This window comes from Aspergillus welwitschiae (genome assembly GCF_003344945.1).
Source record: "Aspergillus welwitschiae strain CBS 139.54b unplaced genomic scaffold BDQ94scaffold_35, whole genome shotgun sequence".
NCBI lineage: Eukaryota > Fungi > Ascomycota > Eurotiomycetes > Eurotiales > Aspergillaceae > Aspergillus > Aspergillus welwitschiae.
This window is the reverse complement of record NW_020798729.1, coordinates 319,055-338,822: the sequence shown is the minus strand read 5'-3', so window position 1 is coordinate 338,822 and position 19,768 is coordinate 319,055. Positions and strand designations below refer to the sequence as shown.

General features: G+C 50.1%; 9 protein-coding genes across 9 annotated transcripts; 6 read left to right on the top strand and 3 right to left on the bottom strand.

The window, feature by feature from the left end:
* Positions 1 to 36: 36 nt before the first annotated feature.
* BDQ94DRAFT_182236 (Zn(II)2Cys6 transcription factor domain-containing protein) lies at positions 37 to 1,655 on the bottom strand (the record flags this gene model as incomplete). The annotated part of the gene is made up of 2 exons (XM_026774092.1): positions 37 to 1,540; positions 1,591 to 1,655. The coding sequence occupies 2 exons, from the start codon at positions 1,653 to 1,655 to the stop codon at positions 211 to 213; spliced, it is 1,395 nt and encodes a 464-aa protein (XP_026622729.1). The 3' UTR covers positions 37 to 210.
* Positions 1,656 to 2,969: 1,314 nt separating this feature from the next.
* BDQ94DRAFT_173715 (L-threonylcarbamoyladenylate synthase) lies at positions 2,970 to 3,701 on the top strand (the record flags this gene model as incomplete). The annotated part of the gene is made up of 1 exon (XM_026772215.1): positions 2,970 to 3,701. The coding sequence occupies one exon, from the start codon at positions 2,970 to 2,972 to the stop codon at positions 3,699 to 3,701; it is 732 nt and encodes a 243-aa protein (XP_026622728.1).
* A 31-nt stretch (positions 3,702 to 3,732) lies between these two features.
* Positions 3,733 to 5,882, bottom strand: BDQ94DRAFT_150243 (cytochrome P450). Its single transcript, XM_026767544.1, has 10 exons — positions 5,551 to 5,882; positions 5,450 to 5,493; positions 5,216 to 5,403; positions 5,060 to 5,157; positions 4,921 to 5,010; positions 4,720 to 4,862; positions 4,531 to 4,669; positions 4,344 to 4,475; positions 4,129 to 4,292; positions 3,733 to 4,076 (listed from the first exon to the last, which is right to left on the bottom strand). Exons 1-10 carry the CDS (start codon positions 5,842 to 5,844, stop codon positions 3,914 to 3,916), a joined length of 1,455 nt encoding a protein of 484 aa, XP_026622727.1. The 5' UTR covers positions 5,845 to 5,882; the 3' UTR covers positions 3,733 to 3,913.
* A 139-nt stretch (positions 5,883 to 6,021) lies between these two features.
* Positions 6,022 to 7,713, top strand: BDQ94DRAFT_150237 (uncharacterized protein). Its single transcript, XM_026767543.1, has 4 exons — positions 6,022 to 6,704; positions 6,834 to 6,880; positions 6,945 to 7,346; positions 7,415 to 7,713. Exons 1-4 carry the CDS (start codon positions 6,674 to 6,676, stop codon positions 7,508 to 7,510), a joined length of 576 nt encoding a protein of 191 aa, XP_026622726.1. The 5' UTR covers positions 6,022 to 6,673; the 3' UTR covers positions 7,511 to 7,713.
* A 280-nt stretch (positions 7,714 to 7,993) lies between these two features.
* BDQ94DRAFT_161942 (aquaporin-like protein) lies at positions 7,994 to 8,899 on the top strand (the record flags this gene model as incomplete). Its single annotated transcript, XM_026769467.1, has 2 exons — positions 7,994 to 8,617; positions 8,666 to 8,899. The coding sequence occupies 2 exons, from the start codon at positions 7,994 to 7,996 to the stop codon at positions 8,897 to 8,899; spliced, it is 858 nt and encodes a 285-aa protein (XP_026622725.1).
* Positions 8,900 to 10,337: 1,438 nt separating this feature from the next.
* Positions 10,338 to 12,224, top strand: BDQ94DRAFT_161941 (alpha-glucosidase; the record flags this gene model as incomplete). Its single annotated transcript, XM_026769466.1, has 3 exons — positions 10,338 to 10,809; positions 10,879 to 11,638; positions 11,693 to 12,224. 3 exons carry the CDS (start codon positions 10,338 to 10,340, stop codon positions 12,222 to 12,224), a joined length of 1,764 nt encoding a protein of 587 aa, XP_026622724.1.
* A 738-nt stretch (positions 12,225 to 12,962) lies between these two features.
* On the top strand, positions 12,963 to 14,130 carry BDQ94DRAFT_161940 (uncharacterized protein; the record flags this gene model as incomplete). The annotated part of the gene is made up of 5 exons (XM_026769465.1): positions 12,963 to 13,044; positions 13,111 to 13,236; positions 13,295 to 13,447; positions 13,530 to 13,781; positions 13,835 to 14,130. 5 exons carry the CDS (start codon positions 12,963 to 12,965, stop codon positions 14,128 to 14,130), a joined length of 909 nt encoding a protein of 302 aa, XP_026622723.1.
* Positions 14,131 to 14,264: 134 nt separating this feature from the next.
* Positions 14,265 to 16,979, bottom strand: BDQ94DRAFT_150231 (lysophospholipase catalytic domain-containing protein). Its single transcript, XM_026767542.1, has 2 exons — positions 16,365 to 16,979; positions 14,265 to 16,305 (listed from the first exon to the last, which is right to left on the bottom strand). Exons 1-2 carry the CDS (start codon positions 16,414 to 16,416, stop codon positions 14,435 to 14,437), a joined length of 1,923 nt encoding a protein of 640 aa, XP_026622722.1. The 5' UTR covers positions 16,417 to 16,979; the 3' UTR covers positions 14,265 to 14,434.
* An 802-nt stretch (positions 16,980 to 17,781) lies between these two features.
* On the top strand, positions 17,782 to 18,292 carry BDQ94DRAFT_173708 (uncharacterized protein; the record flags this gene model as incomplete). Its single annotated transcript, XM_026772214.1, has 2 exons — positions 17,782 to 17,892; positions 18,002 to 18,292. 2 exons carry the CDS (start codon positions 17,782 to 17,784, stop codon positions 18,290 to 18,292), a joined length of 402 nt encoding a protein of 133 aa, XP_026622721.1.
* Between the last annotated feature and the right edge of the window lie 1,476 nt (positions 18,293 to 19,768).

The window sequence follows — 19,768 nt, the reverse complement described above, 5'->3', positions numbered from 1 at the left end:
GTATTAGCCTTAATGTGCCAAGCATTTGCACATCTTGTTTCCTATTGTCTTCCTCGGATGTAGCTCCGACAGTCATTGGCTATCAAGATTTACTTAGTTAATATGAAAGAGGCCAACCGTTCGGGAAGCTTTCTTGATCGAAATGCATGTACAATTTTCCATGCCTGCTCGGTGAATTTTGATACATCATAGCCAGGCTACCGTATACGTTCAAGGCAGCATAGCTAGAAACGGATCTCCCGAGTTCCATGGTCTTGAAGCACAGTCGGCGATGAAAGAGGATTCCCAGGGGCCCTCGCGATGCGGCCAGGAGCGAAGGACTTCCAATGCACGCGCACGTATATCGGGCTTGCGGCATCTTATCGCAACGAAGGAGAGTGGGAGGATGACGCCCATGTCAAGACAGACACTAGGACGGTCAGCAAAGCTAGCGATGATAGATTCTGCAAGAGACAGTGCGTGCTCGAAAGAGGAACTATAGAAGTCTAAAGTATCGTGTTCGTTGGCGATGAGGGAGACATGTACGACAATGGAAAGTACTTGTTGGTGCAACTGCATGGTGTGCAGGCTTCGTTGAGCATTGTGGCTGAGTTGATGGAAGGAAGATAGGCGGAAGGACTCAAGTGCGATGGAGAATCGGTTCAGTCGGGAGGAGAGCTCGAATTGTATGTCGGATAGTTGACTGTAGTTGAGACTGATGTGTTCCTCGGAGAGGCGGGAGGTGAATAAATGAAATTGAAAAATCTCGCCCATCAAGGGCTCAAACGTCAGACGCGCATCGAGAAGGCTGTGAAAAACCTTATCGTCGAGAACTGGGGTCCCAGGGGTGGAGCTCTTCGGAGATTGTGGTTGTGTTGGCTCTTCAATGCCAAAATAAGTAGATTGGACTTTCAGGGAGGCAAGTGATTCGCCTAGACATTGCCCAAAGACGGAGCTGAATGCGGCAGTTGCTGCCGTCAAGGTCTGGTCATCTTCCAGTATTCGGAGCCCGTTCTTCAAGTGTATGGTGGCAGTGTCATACAGTCCGCGCATCCATTCTACCATGATGAATAGCACACAACATACTAGCATGATATCGCGGAACCCGGGATCCTGGGAAGCAGAGCGTGAGTTCAGCCACCTGTACGCTCTCGCACATTGGTCGAGTGCAAATCGTTGCAGAGTATTATCCATATCATCCTTATCAACAGGTATACCTCTGGCTTCATAATCTGCATAGACAGCACTAAACGCGACAAGCGCATGAAAGGCAGCCGGCTCGACCTGGCTAAGTTGGAGGACAAGCCGTTGCCACAGAACGCAGTCAAAATAGGCGACTATGGATGGTCCAATTCGGTTCTGAAAGAATGAGATACAACGTTGCTCATCGGAAGTCAACTTCCACCTAAAGCGACGAGCAATATCAGGTGCTAACTCGGTCAATGTGGCAGTAGTTCGTCGGTTGGGTAGTCGCTCTGCGTCATATCCATCACACTTTCTGCCCGTGGATGTGCAGCGCTGGCACATGCCTGGAGTTTCATCACATTTTACATGGCGCAATCTGAAGTAAATCAGATGATGACTGATCTGGAACGTTGAGGGTCCACTTACCGACAGGTTCGACAACCCGTCGTGCTCTTTTTGCTGGATCTCCTCCTTCGACAGTTCTTCTCCATGGCTAATCGGTATTTTCGTTAGGCTGTGGGATGGGTGTTATAGTTTGTGGGTGCAACAGATGTTTAAAGGACGGGGGCAGAAGGCGCTAGTGATTTGCGCTAGACGCCGGCAACGCATTTGGGGGCATCAATTTATCAGGGAAGCCTGTATGATCACAATTGTGGCATGCACAAAAGCACAGAATTTTCGCGGAAGGTCGATCAGTGAGCCCCTCTCTTAGCCTTCGCAGTTACATTATCGCGCTGCTCGACCATGTCCTATCACATCCAGCAATTGCAATGTTGTCGCTTGGCCCCGATCCTGGACAGCTTGGCTTAATAATGCGCTAGCCCGTTCATCATTTAGTTTCTTCCGTTGGTCATTGTCCAGGCCTCCAAGTCAGATCTTCATAGCCATTGTCCATGGACGTCTGATATTGTTTGCGTCGACCCCATAACCATCTTTCAAGATAACGAGAAGGAATATATACCCACTCAGCTTGCCTACTATGGTGATGATGGGCTTGCCACGCAGTCGGATTCCTTCGAACTCGGACCTGAATAGTTGATCCTGCTCTTCCTCCCAATTTCTTCTTTATACAGAAGATGGAAATTAGGTTCATGTAGCCTCAAATAATCACTTCCGCCAAGAAGATGCTCAGTCTCATCACAAGCGTTATGGTGAATCGAGACCCACGGCAAATCATCGGGAAGCCCGCCCCGCACAAAGATACTCCACCAGAGCCAGACTGAGTGACAATATTGTTTGGAGCTCCTGATTGCGACAGGGGTTACGAGTAGTAGCGAGCATTATCTCGTCAATAACTTGGTGAATTGCAATGATAGAGACAAATAGAGAAGGGGAAGCAAGCGTAGCAAATACACGGCTTCTCGGTTAGTGGAAATCCAGCCAGCATTAAGGGAGCAAGCCCGAGCTAGCGTAGGGGAACCCCTGCTAATTGCCGCGGAGAAAGTCAAGGGAGTGGCTGCAGAACAATGCAACTCGATAGACCCATACAAACAAGACTCTGCATCTTGAGATATAGAATGAAAATCGTAAAACAGACGTATTTTCCACCTTACAAAAGCCTCAAAAATTCGCAGTACTTGCTCACCGCAACATCAACCGAATCTCAATGTCCCGCGGATAAGCAGAAATCAAGTTTGTACCCAATTCCCTGCTAAAATCTGACCGGCAAGTGCGGGCACAGAGGTCTGAGAGGTGGTGATCAGCGATAGAATATACGGCAGAATACTACCCCGCCACAATCGCAATTACGGAAATAATCCTAGAATCTCCTTTCCTCGTGACTTCAAATTCCTTGAAATAACATAATGGCTTCTCCAAACCCCAAAACCAAAACAATCCCCCTACCTGGCCACTTCCCCAACACCACCTCCGACGCCCAGCGCGTTTTCGATGTTCTCCAACTTGGAGGCATCGCCATCATCCCCACAGAAATCGGCTACGGCCTCCTAGCCTCGTCCGTCGAGGCCATCGAGCGAGCTTTCTCCGCGAAACGACGTCAGCCAGGACACACCCATGGTCTAATCGGATCCTACGAGCTGCATCATGAACTACACGTTCTCGAACCCGAGAGGTTCGAAATGACGCGCGTTCTCACTCATGACCTCGATATGGGCTTAGGCATCGTGGCTCCTTATAAAGCGGACCATCCCATTCTGGCCAAATTTACACCGAAAACGCTAGCCAACGTGGTCAAGGATGACACGATAGCAATGTTCGTGGGTGGGGGCTCGCTGTTACGGGAGATTTGTAGGCTGAACTATGAGGCTGGGCAGGTGATGGTCGGATCTAGTGCGAATCTAAGTGGGAGAGGGCAGAAGTTCCTCGTTGAGGATATTGAGGAGGAGATTATAGAGGTCGCGGATTTGATTGTTGATTATGGGTTGCAGAGGTATCATGTTTATGGGAGGGCGTCGATTGTGATGGATTTTGGGGAGATGAAGGTTCTTCGTATGGGGTCGTGCTATGAGCTTTTTAGGGAGAGGATGGGTAGGTTCTGGGGGGTGGAGTTGCCAGAAGATCCAGTGTATAAGACTTAAGTGGGTTGATGGGGGGGGGGTTTTGATTTTGGCGTGTATATAGACGAGGGGATAGTCTGATACAATGAATGGATTAGAACCACATCAACTAACGGAAGTTGATAATGATGTTTATCTAGCCCAGTTGCAATCACCAACCTGAGATGCAAGCCCATTGACAGAACATGAAAGGTATGCAATGGTACTTAGCAGTCTCCGATAACTCCGAGACATCAAACCGACTCACGCAAACGAACCAGTAGCCTTCCTCCAGCGGGTGAAGCAGTAAAAGTATCATACATTCGCATATCTTCCTCGCCCATGCTACCATCGACTTCCCCATCGAACCGACGGAAGAAAGCGGCAGTTAATTTGTTGAGCTCCATTTGCGCCAAGCTGTTCTCATAAGTACGTATTAGAGTAAACGGGGATTCCTAGAGTCACTCACTTGAGACCTACGCATTTTCTGGGGCCAAGGGAGAAGGGGGCCAAAGCCTCCTTCCGCAGGGCCTCATTTTCCTTCTCGAGCCAGCGCTCCGGTCGGAAGTCTTGAGCGTCAGGGAAAGCTTTCTCGTCGAAATGAATTGTTCGATTTTGTGCGCCTACAACAGTCTGCTGTATGTGAGTACTGTGATGCGGAGATGCATGCTAGGTGAAACTGACCCCTTTGGAGATTGGCACACCCGCAATGGTTGTGTCTCTAACTGCAGTTCGAGGTAGGATAGCAATAGCAGCGGGGTAGCGACGGAAGGCTTCTGAAATAACGGCTTGAAGATATGGCAGAGCGGAGCACGTCTGGATGCGATTTAGCGAACAGAATCTGCAGTCCTTCAATACAAACAATGCCTACCCGATGGTCTGGCACAATGGAAGGATCTGGGAACGCTTCTCTCAATTCAGCCTTAAGCCGGGCCACAACAGCTGGCTTGCGCAGACAAGCCCAGAGAAGAAATGCAAATGTATTAGCGGTGGTACCGCTTCCTGCGAACCTGAAATAAACGTCATTGAAAGTCACTTTGCGGTATCGTGATGAACATACATCCCGCCCATGCATTCCTCTGCCAACTCCGAGTTGGTCAAGGGCCTTCCGAGAAAGGCATCCTCGTCGCCATTCAATGCCGCTCGTAAAAATGGTGTCTTTGTGCCCCTTTCACGGCTTCTTTGGATTAGATTTACAGAGTACTGTCATCTTCAGCTCTTGTTGAAGAAATCAGCACAACTTCCGGTGAGCTTTACTTACGTTCTTCCATGCTTGGACCTTTCTAAAATAGTCTCCCACATAGCCCGGAACATAGACACCCCATCGATCTAGTTGCGGGAAAAACTCTTTCTTCATGAAAGTCAGCATGTGGTACCGGAAACCAATTTTCCAAACTTACATAGATATAGGTCGGCTTCCAAGCTTGAAGATATTCCATCACTTCGTGGCTTCTACCAGAGGTAACTTGGCCTGGATCATCATCAAACATGAGGTGATCTGTGCCGCAATATATCAGTCAAGTGTGATGAACAAAGCCAGGGTAATCTGTACTTACACACTACATCAAAGGCAAGCCAATGGAGCCAGGGATAAACATCAATTGGACCATCAACCAACCGTGCCTTCCATTGCTTGAGAACCATATCAATTTTATTGGAGATATGGGGCTCAAACTCTAGCATGGCTGCCTGAGAATAACCCCGCGCGAAGAGCTTGCGTCGCTGCCGGTGTGCCTGCACATCCCTTGGTACAATTAGTACATGGCTTGTATACATGCTGTCGGACCTACCGAGTGGAGAAAAGGTGGTTCTCATGGAAAATAGTCTTCGCCCGCTGAATATCATATTAAGCTTCTCTTACATGCATATATTGAGTTTCAAGGGGTCTTACATAAAAGGTTTCCTCTTTTACCGATGCATCCGATGTATATATGGCTCGCGCGGCGGCGGGTTCTGCGAACGACAACTCATTTGGCCCAATACGTACCACAGGCCCATACTTCAGATGGGCTTCGTGGATTCGGTCAGACTTTCGGCCAGTCCGATTGCCAATCCTACTCCATAGTTTCGAGACTTTTGCCAGTGGTGGTCCGGGGAAGCTGCGGAGGGGATGGAAGAAGAGATTGTAGCATGTGAGAGCAATAAGGTAGCCAGGAACGGAGAGAGCGAGTACCAGGTACAACATCTTGTTAGAGCTGATGTGGCTTAATCCCCTACCACACTTTGCAAGTATGCTGTGTTGCCAAATATGGTGAAGGTCCTACTACTTTATATTGTGGACGGATAGCTCGGCATACCGCCCTTCGCTTCCCCAACTGACCCATTAACTCCGAGAACTAATAATATGCCACTGCACGATTTTGTTCTTGATCGACCATAGCATGGCTGGGTATGAGAGTGGGGTAGTCTACGCCAATTAAAGATAGGTGGCATGGAGTTGAGACGCCTGACGATGCTTACCCCGCTCGTTAATAAAACCAATCGCGCTGGACTGATTCGTATACAGGGTCCTGCACTTCCCGAATAGCCGCCAGTACGCCACCAGTACATGTCGCGATAGTGTATATCCCCGAGAGAGAAGATCACCTTGAAAACTATTATCCGGTGACCGTCGTGTGTATGCTTGTCACTTGTTATATTAAGGATGGCGAGAGCCACCCTTCTGACGGTACGAGTATGAGTGTCCACCTCAAAATTCTGTCTTTAGAATTATATTATATGAAGCTATCATCAGGGATACGACATAGCCCAGCAACGATCCAATATATTGCAGAAAGCTGAAACTCTCTGGGACTCTGCGGTCATACGGGCGGGGACATCATTCCGTGGCCAGTCAGCAAGGCTTCCCTTGGTACACTATTGTGTAGCTTTTCATGTACCATTTTGTTCCAGGGGTACTATTCTGCCTAACTGATTGAAGGTTTGTTTACATAAGTACACCGAATAACATAGAGTTTCAGCTGTCAGGATATCGGATAAGACCAGAGACAAGTTGGACAAGGTAACACAACGTCATGATGACTGAAGAGACGACAATATATATGAGTAACTATATAGGTAGGTGTGGGCTCCATCCTGTCAACTTTCGTCTCTCAACTTCATAACTAACATTTATAACAATCTGTAGTGAAGGTTTAGCACTGTATCGTATACTAACAATCATGTCTGCGACAGATGGCCAACCACCCTTCGTTTCGACAACCCAAACGCCAGAAGAAAAGGCACGTATCTAATCCAATACTGATCCATTATCCTCCCAGACTAAATTCAATTACTTATATGTAGATTAACATCGATGTCGCGAAGCAATACATGTCACTTGCCTACTCGCCAACCCACAACAAAGGTGCCGAGTCCGTCCGCCACCTGTGCACCCCGGACAGCTGGTTTTGGAGTCCCTCTACCTTTCCAGGATGTCTCACACCCATGGACTATGCCGATTCGCATGCCCAAGTCATGGCGTCTGTCAATGATCTGCATATAGTTCGTTATGACCAGGAATGGGCAAAGGACGGACATGTGCTACTGCGATATACAGCCGAAGGATCGCATGCGGGAAAGCCGTATAAGGGGATTGAGAAGTCGGATCCACCCCGGAAAGCGAGATGGAGCGCTGCTGCTATCTTTGAGATCCAAGATGGCAAAATTAAGAGCTTCACGAAGGATTGGGATCAGAAGGTGATGCAGGTATGTTGCTGGCCATTATGTGTGGTATGCCGTTGTGGGGCAGATAGCTGATAAGACGGATGATGCAGATCCAGCTTGGGTGGGCGCCGGTGCAAGAATCGGATGATCCGAGGTGGAACCGAGCAATGTTGGCCGAACCGGAGAAAGCGAGGAACGCAAAATAATATTAATGTTTCATGGTGGATTATTGGGTTGCGGATTTGTCTGTCTTGCGTGTCGGTCAAAAATCCGTTTGTGAATTTCTGAGGCTTGGTCTTCTATGCTTTGTACGAACAAATTGGGTATGAAGGGAATAATCAGGCGAGGCTTTTAGTACTTTCGCGGATCCTCACCATATGTGGGAATTGCATGGAGTAGACAAATCAGCATCCTTATCGCAAGCATCCAGTCCACAGCAATCTATTATTGGGGCCATAGTTGACACCTGAGGCATAGTGACCAACATTATCTCCAACGCGCCTTCCTCTCCTGGGAATCCACAGCACTGGCGGTGAGGGTAGGTGAGCTATGACGTGCCGCACTCGGGGCATCCTCTGGCCCCCCTCTGTTTTCTCCGTCAACAAACCTCCAAAACAGTCCATCTCTACCACGGTACCCCTACGAATCTCCCCAATTCACGCGTTCGGAGGTCGAACATCCTAATAGCCATGTTTCTCAACACTGGCCTCTCGCGAAAATTCCTCAAACCATATGTCGCCGAGTTCCTCGGAACGGCTCTCCTGATCGTCATCGGCGATGGCGTCGTCGCTCAGTGTCTCCTTTCCGACTACCAGTACGGCACTTGGCTATCGATCAACATCGCCTGGGCTGCAGCTGTCTGCATCTCAGGTTACCTTTCCGACCCCGGTCCAACCATCAACCCAGCTGTGACTATCTGCATGGCTCTTGTCCGTCCCACTCCCGGACAATGGCGTAAGCTTCCCGGCAAGCTCTTTGCTCAATTCCTTGGTGGATTTGTTGGTGCTGCCATTGTGTATATCAACTACCGCTCCGCCATCAAAGACTGGGATCCCGAGTTCACCATTCCTGGCGGCTCAATCCTGAGCCCTCGTGGACACCATTCTGCCGGTATCTTCTCAACTTATCCTGCTGCATTCTTCGAATCGAACTGGGAGGCCGCATTCTCGGAGTTGCTCGGGTCTGCTGTTCTGATGTTTGGCATCTTGAGCATCTCGGATCCGGTCAATGCCGTCAGATTCCATTCGCCTCAGGTGACGGTATTCTTCTTGCTCACTGCTATTGGAGCTGCGTTGGGCTGGCAGACTGGCTATGTAGGTTCCTCCGATAATTGAGTTCAGTGATCGAAACTAAATCTACAGGCTATCAACCCCGCGAGAGATTTCGGTCCCAGACTGTTCTCTGCTTTCATCTATGGCAGGGAGGTTTTTACCGCGGCCAACTATTACTTCGTTGTGCCCATCTTTGCCCCCATTGTAGGTTGTATCGTCGGAGCTGCCACTTACGACACATTCCTCTATGAGGGAGACGGGTCGCGCATCACCGATGCTCTGGACAATGTCGAGGATCGCGACGGTGCTCTGCGGCTGCACTAAGCTACATCACTAGCGATGGCTGATATGATTTACTGAAAGACGATACTGGCTGGAATAGAGGATCTTGATTCGACCACTTTCCTCTACAAAACGGCTGATGAATATATGTACAACGACACAAGGACGGGTTTTACGGACAATTGTAGCTCTGGACTGTTTGACACGAATATGAGGATGACGATGGCGGTAGATGTACGATGGTATACAGTATATACTTTTCCGCAGTCTTACTCGATGGATGTTTGCGTTTCATTCTTAGCAATTTATGCCAGGTTGGCTATGGTACTAGCCAATGCGATGTGACGGAGAGTTCAGCGAACCACAAACTGCCATGGAGGAGTGTTAACAGACTTCATGCCAGCAGTTTGATTCTCATGTCCCTCATACTGATGCAACGTAAGAAGTTGCGTTACATCCATCAGCTTGGTTCAATTTCACACTACCACGCTAGGTCCAACCAGCAATGGCTTATGTTCGCAAGTATCGGCCAGCCACGTAAATCCGTTCAGTACTATGTCTATGACTGATTGAAGGTACTCTTGCAATACTCCATTGCAATTGTTCCACAGCCGTCGCAATCGCAACAGCCTGTGGTGCGAAGGACTGATGATAAAGTTGTGTCTTTCCTACCAAGCTCGCCTTCGCCATCGACCCCGCCCATCATGACCAGCTTTCTACCATCTGCACAGCTGACATGGAAGCATGTCATTGGATAGGATAGCAGGGACCTCTCGGCTGATCGGAGCTTTGGCCACCATCAGCATCTGCAGCTCGGAACATGCTGGCTGTACGGGGTACCACTCTCAGATGAGCAATTCAAAGCTGCGGTTAAACTTCACTCGGGGTACCTTAGTGGTGGGGACCTTACTATTTAGAAATACTTATAGCCGCGCAAGAATGCCACAATTGCTACAGTTTTGGACACACTGTTCTTGGCGATCCCTAGATTATCTGTATAAATTAGCAATAGAATTGGAATTCTTTGGTAAGGTTGGTATCAATGAGGGTGTAGGGGAATTCGAAATGTGGTGAATGGTGATAAACGCGATCCGGAGCCGGAGCTGGTGCGGAGACATTCTAATTAGCCAGGAGTATCTCAGAACATCACCTCTCATCCCAGGAGCAAAAGAAGTGGGCGTCCTGAACATTCCACGTACCGGTCCTCTCAACCATCCCAAAAGCTGGTCCACCACATCGTGGGGTGTGAGTGGCAGACGATGCGCGACCGGTGGGTGACGAACCCACCGAGAATTTCTCCGCACGAGCGTCGATGAATGAGATGAAGCAGCGACTGCCCCGCGGTGCCCATCAATCGAGGGGCAGATCAGCCAATTTCTTGTGCCCCCTCTGACCTCTCGAGCTCCTGATAAGGACATGACAGCTCTTTTCTCTCACCAAAATTCCGAACATACCAGAAAACACCTAAAACACCAGCATAATGGCCAAATCCACCTCCCAGATTCACCGCGCCTGGTGGAAGGAATGCTCCGTCTATCAGATCTGGCCTGCTTCCTACAAGGATTCCAACGATGATGGTATCGGTGACATTCCGGGCATTATCTCGAAGCTGGATTATATCAAGAATATAGGCGTGGATATTGTTTGGTTGTGTCCTTCCTATAAGTCGCCTCAGGTGGATATGGGCTATGATATTGCCGATTACTATAGCATTGCGGATGAGTACGGCACGGTCGCGGATGTCGAAAAGCTCATCCAGGGGTGCCACGAGCGGGGTATGAAGCTTCTTATGGACCTTGTGGTCAACCACACTAGTGATCAGAATGAGTGGTTCAAACAGTCGCGCAGCTCAAAGGACAATGAGTATCGCAACTGGTATGTTTGGAAGCCGGCCAGGTATGATGAGCAGGGTAACCGGCACCCGCCTAACAACTGGGTGTCGCATTTTCAGGGTGAGTTTCTTGCTTTGATTTGAAGTCATTCAATTTTTTTTTGAGTAAGCTTTCTGACCCTGGCTGTAGGTAGTGCCTGGGAATGGGACGAGCACACGGGTGAATACTACCTTCACCTCTACGCGACAGAACAGCCCGACCTCAACTGGGAGCATCCGCCCGTCCGCAAGGCGGTTCACGATATCATGCGTTTCTGGCTAGACAAGGGCGCGGATGGATTCCGCATGGATGTCATCAATTTCATCAGCAAAGACCAACGGTTCCCGGATGCTCCTGTGAAGGACCCTCGAACCCCGTGGCAGTGGGGAGACAAGTACTACGCCAATGGACCGAGATTACATGAATATCTCCAAGACCTGGGGAAGATTCTGAAGGAGTACGATGCCTTCAGTGTTGGTGAGATGCCCTTCGTCAGAGACACCGAGGAGGTGCTCCGCGCTGTGCGCTACGATCGGAACGAGATCAACATGATTTTCAACTTCGAGCATGTGGACATTGACCACGGAACATACGACAAATTCGAGCCTGGAAGCTGGAAGCTCACAGACCTGAAGGCGTTCTTTGAGACGTGGCAAAAGTTCATGTACAACAATGATGGGTGGAATGCTCTTTACTGGGAGAACCACGATCAGCCGCGGTCGATTGATCGCTATGCACAAGCAAAGGAGGAGTTCCGCACAGAGGCAGGTAAAATGCTGGCGACGGTTCTTGCGCTGCAGTCTGGTACGCCGTTCGTGTACCAGGGTCAGGAAATTGGAATGAGAAATGTTCCCGTTGAATGGGACATGAACGAGTACAAGGACATTGACTGTCTCAACCACTGGCATCGGTAGGCACATGTCCCTACACGTCTGGATAGGTCGCTCACTAATTGCTCTTTTAGCCTTCTCAAGTACAGGCCCGATGATATCGAAGCCCAGAAGAGCGCCCGTCAGGAATACCAAAAGAAATCCCGAGACAACGGCCGCACACCGGTGCAGTGGTCAAGTGCACCAAACGGTGGGTTCACCGGTCCCAACGCAAAGCCTTGGATGTCCGTCAACCCGGACTATGTGCGCTTCAATGCTGAAGCGCAGGTCAATGACCTGAACTCGATCTACCATTACTGGGCTGCTGTTCTTGGATTGCGCAAGAAATACCTCGACATCTTTGTCTATGGGGACTACGACTTGGTCGATAAGGATAGTCAGGAGATCTTCGCGTATGCTCGTCAATATGAGAACCAGAAGGCGCTGGTTCTCACTAACTGGACTGAGAAGACATTGGAGTGGGATGCTACTGCCAACGGCGTGAAGGGCGTCAAGGATGTGCTATTGAACTCGTATGAAAGCGCTGAAGCAGCGAAGGGGCGGTTCTCGGGACAGAAGTGGTCTCTACGCCCGTATGAAGCAGTTGTTTTGTTGGTGGAGGCTTAATTGTTAGTACATATTTTATGATATACTAGTAGATGCGTGCTCCTGGTGGATATATAGTGCAACCCTGGACATGATCACAATGCCATGAACATGATTCTTCAATACAGAGGAGTCAAGTATGTTTTAGTTCGTAGTATGGAGCTTTACTCATGACTACGATAGAGGTTAAATGCGAGCTGAATTACCAAATATGAACCAGGTAATGCATATAATGGAAATTGAAATAGCATCAAGTCCATACTACCCCGTTACTATCAATAAAGTCTCCGACAAGTGCGTGTACTACGTAGCTACCATCACACGAATTCCTTGCCTCTCCCGATGCTTCCTTTTGTTGGAAATGCGAAGAAGCACTACCTATGTCTAGTGTGACTAAAAATCTGTGTAAATATCTTGAATCAACAATCTCACTGCAGAAGCTATCCATTACATCCGTTGCATGCGCTTGATACCCAAACAATGACCACCTGATATCTATTCACACACGGCATTCAATCCATGCATCAACAGCCTTCACTGACATGGCCGTGTTACTCTTCACTGTAGTGCACCCCGCGTCTTAAAGCACCCACTCTATATCCATGTATTCACATCAACAATTATATTCAAAAACCATGGCTTGCCCAGCATTTTCATTGCTCCCATTCTTTCCCTCATCAACCTTCTTTCCTCCCTCCTGATACCATTGTTACTTTCACCATAACCATACTTTACCCTAACCTACCATCTACATCCAATATGAACCTAACCCTCATCCTGGCCCTCCTCGCCACCCTAGTGGCCTCCATCCCCGCCGATGGCTTAAGCTTCACAGACATCTGTAAGACAACACCCCAGCAACCCAACCAACACAACCTAGCCTGGCACCACTTACTGAACTTACCAGACAACCCACTGTGCCACAAGGATTCCGACTGCGGAACCGGATGCTGCTACAACGGTCTCTGTCTCGCGTATTGTCTCCACAATGAGGATGATGTTCACACGGAACTAGTCCGCAGTCTTGTCGATGGTAGTTACCTCACTCACCTTACGCATAGTATTTACCCTACTAACTAAAACCCATCCAGAATCCCTCCTCCGCATAGAAGAGAATTTAGATATTACCGCCCCCGTCTGCCACACAAACAGGGACTGCGGAACTGGATGTTGCTACCACGGCCTTTGTCTCGCGTATTGTCCTAATGATATGGCGAAGCGGGGTGATGGGGGTGCTACTTGGGGTAAGCTTTCCTTATTCTCTGGTTTATTAAGTGAGTTAGATTGGGTGTATAGGCTAATAATGATTATTTTTTATTGGAATAGAGTCCCCAGGCAGGCCTCCGAAGTGCAGCCGGCGGACTTGTAAGGGTGGGTGCTGTCGTAAGGGTCTTTGTGTGTATTGTTATATGGATAAGCGAGATGATCTTGATGATCCTATCGATGCTTACGGTTATGATGCTAATGCTGATGTTGATATTGATGCTGACACTGGTTTCGATGTCAATGTCGATGCCGACATCTTCGATGATAGCGACGACGCAGCACAAGAACCAGCATCTGAGATGATGCACAAGAGTGAGTCCCGACCTTACCTCCTCCCTTCGAATTGCTTTTCATAAAACAACCAGGATACTCCATGCCCGACACCGACCTGCTTCCCACCTCAGCAGACATAATCCACACCGAAGGCATGTGCAGCAAGAGAACGTGCAAGGGATGCTGCTGGCAGAATGTCTGTATGGCCAAGTGTCCTCGCGGTGAGCGGGATGAAGCTGTAGACGATGGTGAAGGATCCGAAGAGACTTCTCTCGATCTTGTAGACTGGAACCTCCCGCAGGTTGTCTGCAGCCGTGCAGCCCCATGTAAAGTTGGATGCTGCTGGCATGGATTGTGTTGGGGTTTGTGTCGGTGGGAAGATAATTAGATGCGTTTCTTATGAAGGGAACTTCCAGGGAGATCAACTGGAGAGGGATGAGAAAGAAGGAGTTTTGCACTTGATTCATTCGGGTGTCAGTACACTTTGGTGGCGATGCTGTACCTCAGTAGTATTGGACTTGAGTTCCTTTTACGTCTAACTGAATAAACATTACATCCAATCCATTCCTGCTTTCTATGTAAGTAACACATCTTTACTGGATCTACTTCTGAAGTATATCAGGACTGTCGTAAACTCATTCTCATAAGATCACCTAGCATACACACCACAACACCTAGATCCCAACCTCCACTCACATCATCCAAACCCCAACCACCACCGGAACGAGACCCAAAACCAACCTCGACATCGAAATACCCCTCACACCCGCACTAGCCATCAATACCTTCGGCTCATACGCCGCCGGCGTCGTACTATTCCTCGTTCCATCCCAGCAATACTTGTCAAAACACTGCGAGCAGACATCCGGCACCTGGGTATTAGTCCGATCAAACGAGCGACTCAGAATAGCACAGCCCGCACAAGTCGGCCAATCCTCGTAAGACTTCCTTGATCCATTACCCATAGTAACCACGTTCCAGCCATTGGTGATCATCTCATCACGCTCCGAGATCTCGTACTTGAGCTGGAAGGTCGACTTGTTGGAGAGGGTTGTGTAGGGGTAGTTGGGGAGGTAGACAACCAGTGGTGCATGGCCTGTGATATTGGAACTATTACAGCCGAAGAAAGTCGGACGGGTGTTCAAGCCCAGGTTAATGAAGGTGCTCTTGTCCGGGACGCTAGGGAACGCAGTGCCGTTTCCGATGCCGGTTGAATTGAGACTACGTTCGTACGTCGCGACGAGAGGACTTCCGTTGGGCCAGTTGTCCGAGGTACTGGCTGAGGAGTCGACGGCGAAGATGACGTCCACGTTGCGGGCGGGTTGAATGAGAGGATGGAGGGGGAGGTTCTGTTTGTCTTCGCCACCGTCGACGACGTTCAGGTCCGGGGTCTTTTCGTATGAAACTGTCGCGTTGCGGTACCCGTAGAAGGGGTTGGGGGAGTAGATGGCGATGTCGTCGTTGCGGTCGCCTAGTTCTTCGAGAATGCTGGCGATGACCGTCTTGAGGGTTGATGGGATGTCGGTGGTGTTGAGCTTCAGGATGAATTGGTTGAAGAGACTGGAGGAGGTTCCCATGACGAAGCCTGCGTTGTCGAAGCCGCGGACGCAGGATCGGCTGGATGGGACTTCGCCGTTCTCGAAGTAGGATCCGAGGTATTCGAGGGGAGCGAAGCCGAAGATGGACGGATCAAAACTGCCGAATTCCCAGGGGTTGAACTCATACACGGTCGAGTTGCTGCCGATTAGGGTCTCGCCTGGGTTGCGGCCGTCGGCGACAAGGAGCGGCATGGGCATGTTTCCGTTCTTGAAGTCCTGGGTTAAAGCGATCGATGACCAGGTGTAGCCGGGGCCTCCGTCGGTCGCGTTGATCAGTTGGTAGGAGAGTGCGCGACCCCAGTAGTCCGTGAAGGAGGTGTTGAAGCCCGCGTCCTTCTTGCCAGCGACTACCTTGGCCAGGTCGCGGTAGTACTTGGCTGTATCCCAGGCTTGCAAGCCGTTGGTCTTTGGGCCTTTTGTGATCGAATTCTGGAACTGCCAGACTTCGCCCTCTTTGTAGGTTTGCAGGTTGGAGACGGTGGTGAAGTTGTTGATATAGATTGAGCCTAGGAGCCAGCCACCTCCGGACAGACCGGACAGGTATGTGGCTGACTGCAGAAGACCACCAAGCTGTCCATTATGGGTTGAGTTTTCCGTTCGACTGTCGAATGCCTTGAGTGCTCCCGCGCCGTTAGTCAAGGCTCTGTAGCCACCGCCGGACACGGCAATACCGATGTTGGGTATGTTGGTGATATTTGATGAATGGCTGTTGATGTACGAAACAGCGTCAAATGAGCTCATGTTGATATGACCGAAAAGATCTTTCATCGCTGAGACAGTCTGCTTACGCCGGACGTCCACCCATGCTGTCTCGTTCGATGACAGGGTTGACGCGCTGCGAATCGTCGGCCTGTTTGCAGGACAGGATACATTGCTCGGGGTATAACCATCGGGGGCATTATCCAGTGCGCGAGGTGATATGTCTGCATATGTGAGGTCGACGGTTGTAGGAACCGCGGCGCCTCCTATGGGCGGGTCAGCATGAGTTAGTGCTGCATGATGAGTTTCGAGAACGGAAATATACCTTGGATATACTCCAGCGCCGCTAGGGTCGTTAAGAGTGCATTGAACTTCATGTCTGCTTTGGGTTGCACCAAGTGACACGTCTAGCATAACACAGACTCAGTGCATTGAGAGTGAGGGTGCGCCAGGGTGATTTATAAGAAATTGACGAACGGACCACACTATTAGAGCTTACTGATTCCTGCGTACCAAAATCTCCGAATGCATAAATGGAGCACAGCAAAATCTGAGGTGGCAGGGCCAAGCCAGGCAAGGCGCAGCATGTAGACATCCTCGGCCCTGAGTTTGTGGTGCCTGAGATATTATTGAGGACCCTATTGTGATTGCATTGTGTCTCGTTCAACTAAGCTAGTGCAGAATCCCCAGTCAGGGTCTATGAAACGGGGGTACCCGATTGGAAGGTGGTGCCAGGCAGCAGAATAATATTGAGGCGATCCAAAATAGTATCCTCCTGTGCAGTCAGGGTTCCAACTGGAATGGCATAGGCTCAGCCCTATGGGGCAGCCCGAAACTTAGACCCTTCCGAGTTTCCGAACGAGAAACAGTCTTTAGGTAAACCTTCGGAACTCAACCTCTACAATGGCCCGGGGTGAAAATATGACAAGACGTCAATGGTCCAGCACAGCCACTGAATATTTCAGCCATGGCATATCCTGCACAAACCACGGGGTTCTCGGAGCAACGAGGCCGAATTGCTGGCTGCCAAGCCTGCATCATCAACAAGGCCGGAGTGGAGACCCTCAATCAGGCAACTGCACCAGTTCCAATTATCTAATATGGTTCATTTCCCCTAGTCGGGCGTGATATGAACGAATGAAATCCACTAGCAGGAAGTTATTGGCCGCGACTTAGCCGTTATTGGCGTAGGAACAGCAACAGACTTCACGCCGGGAAAAGCTACCGGATTAGGTTCGCTACCGACAGTCAGAAGCTGAACTTGGCATCCGGGAGAACAGTTAAAATCACTACACGTAGAAGCGAGATAAAGTCAGATGGATGCTATTTCTACAGTTGCCAAGCAGCATGTTATGGTCCAGATGACAGCTCATGTCATTAGCCATGAAATTGTGCAGAAGCGACTTGGGAGGACTGATGTGGTGTATTAACATACTACCGGGAAAATATGAGCGATGTTATAGCTATAGCACAAAATATTTGACTCAATAATAGGAAAAATCATTGAACACCAGGCATCAAAGTGAATACATCTGGAAGTGACAAGAGTAATGGCTAGAGAGGAGGCATTGAATGGAATGGAGCTGTCAGTGATTGAGAAAACTACGATTGGAGCTGCAGCGCGGGCGGTCAGATTCTGCCGAGTCCGGGGCTTTCTGGCTTCAAGCAATGATCCGACGACTTTCCTCCACAATCAATCTTATTGTATCCGATCACCTCAGCCATGTCTCATTTTCATCCGGATGAGGCCAGGTATCCGCCTGGTCCATCACACAGACCTATGCCCCGCCGTGACGACCGGGACGGCCGCATGTACGACGATCGTTCGCCATCCCGATCGCGCTCGCCTGGCGGTATACGCTCTCCTCCCCGCAACCAGTAGCACAGAGCGCATGCTTTCCTTGGACAAGCGTCCACTTGCTTCCTCAGATCTAGCTGTTACTAACTCAATCACATGAGAAGATCTCTCACGCTCGCCTCCCCGTGGGCCTGCGGCGGACAGAAGACCCGAATATTCCAGAGACCGAGTCGATTCCAGACCCCGTTACCGCAGTCGGGATCGCGATGACTTTCGACGGCGCTCATCACGCTCCCCTCCTCCCAGGCGGGGCAGACCAGCCTACCGGGATCGCGACCGTGAGGGCTATCGCTCCCCAGGATACCACAGCCGGAGCCGAAGCTACAGTCGCAGCCGCAGCCGCAGTCCTCGCCGTAGCCGACAACCCCATTACGGGCACGAAAGCAGAGAGGTGATGATGGATGGTCTACCGGTGGATATGGTGGAAGAAGACGTTCGACAACTCCTTCCCCTTGATTTTTGTTGCGGACTTCGGAGCGGTGCTCCGCCCAACACCATTTGATGGCAAGAGGCTGAGAATGCATGTCACCGGGTTCCGGTCGACGTGGTTTACAGATTACCAAAGAGCTTAAAGAGTTTTATCAAGTTGAAGGCCTAGATGATGTTCGTGTCATTCGTGATCGACAGACGAGTGAGTGTGACTTAACCTATCCCTGCTGCGGTGCTAACAGGTGGCTAGAGCTTTCCCGACAACTTGGGTTTTTGAGGTTTCGGAATCTAAGCTTGTCTCGCGCATTCGTCGAGCGCAACTTTCCTACGATCTACCTACATGGACCCAGCGCACAGGATGACCGCGGCACAAAGGTCCGCATCGCATATAGCCGTGAAAGGGAGGACCGCGCTCGTGCGAGAGCAGAGGCGGACTGGAACTGCATGATGGTATGTTTCACACACAGAGGTTTATAAGCATGGAGCTAACGCATGCAGTGTGGCATTGTGAATTACTCTACTCGTCAGAAATGCTTTAGGTGTCAAGCGCCCCGACCTGGTACGTTCGCTGCCGGCTTCTATCACACTATCACTTTTCTAATCTGAGTAGACGCTGGCCCGGCTGGTCCTCCTGGGTTGCCTGCACCGAAGGTGGAAAACCATGGCGACAATGATGCTGCGCCGGAGAATCAGCCCTCTCAGTTCCTTCTCTTCCGCGGACTGGAACCTTCCGTGACGGAAGAGCTTCTCGCCAAGGGTGTTGCCAAGCTGTATCGTCCTGCATCTGGGAACGAGGCGCCAGGCAATGGGAAGAAGGGGGCGAAGGTGGCTTCTACTACGGGCGATTCTAACCTTGGCGCCAGGGAGGGCTCCATCCGTCGTGTCTTGCTGGTGAGAGACCGTCGCAGTAACGAGAGCTGGCGCTATGGGTTCGCCGAGTTTGCGACTATTCAGGTAAGCATGTCACCATTACACCTCAGAGCTTTCTAACGCCATATAGGATGCCCAAGCTGCCATTACACGCCTGAACTCGTTCGAAAAATTCACCATATCATCCAGGCCGGTTCTCGTCAGCTACATCCACGCCGGTGTATTTGTTCCGGTGCTCAATCCCACAAGCAGTGAACGCTTCACATTCAGTCCTCTGAACAACCCATCGCTAACACTTATGTACTGGGATGAGGAGGCATACGCCAGTGAGCTTACGGTATCAACTGCAGAACTCGATAACCCCAGGGGAGAGAAACCAGCCGGTCAAACCGATCACAAATCCAAGGATGCAGATAAGGCGAAGAAACGCAAGGCGGAAGCGGCCGCCGCTGCCGGAGCCAAGAAGATGGCCGTCCCGTCACATTTGCAGTTCTGGAGCAACCGCCATGCCGAATTGCATGGTATCCAAAAGAAGGACGCGGACGAGAAAAGCACAGAACATGGCTCAGACC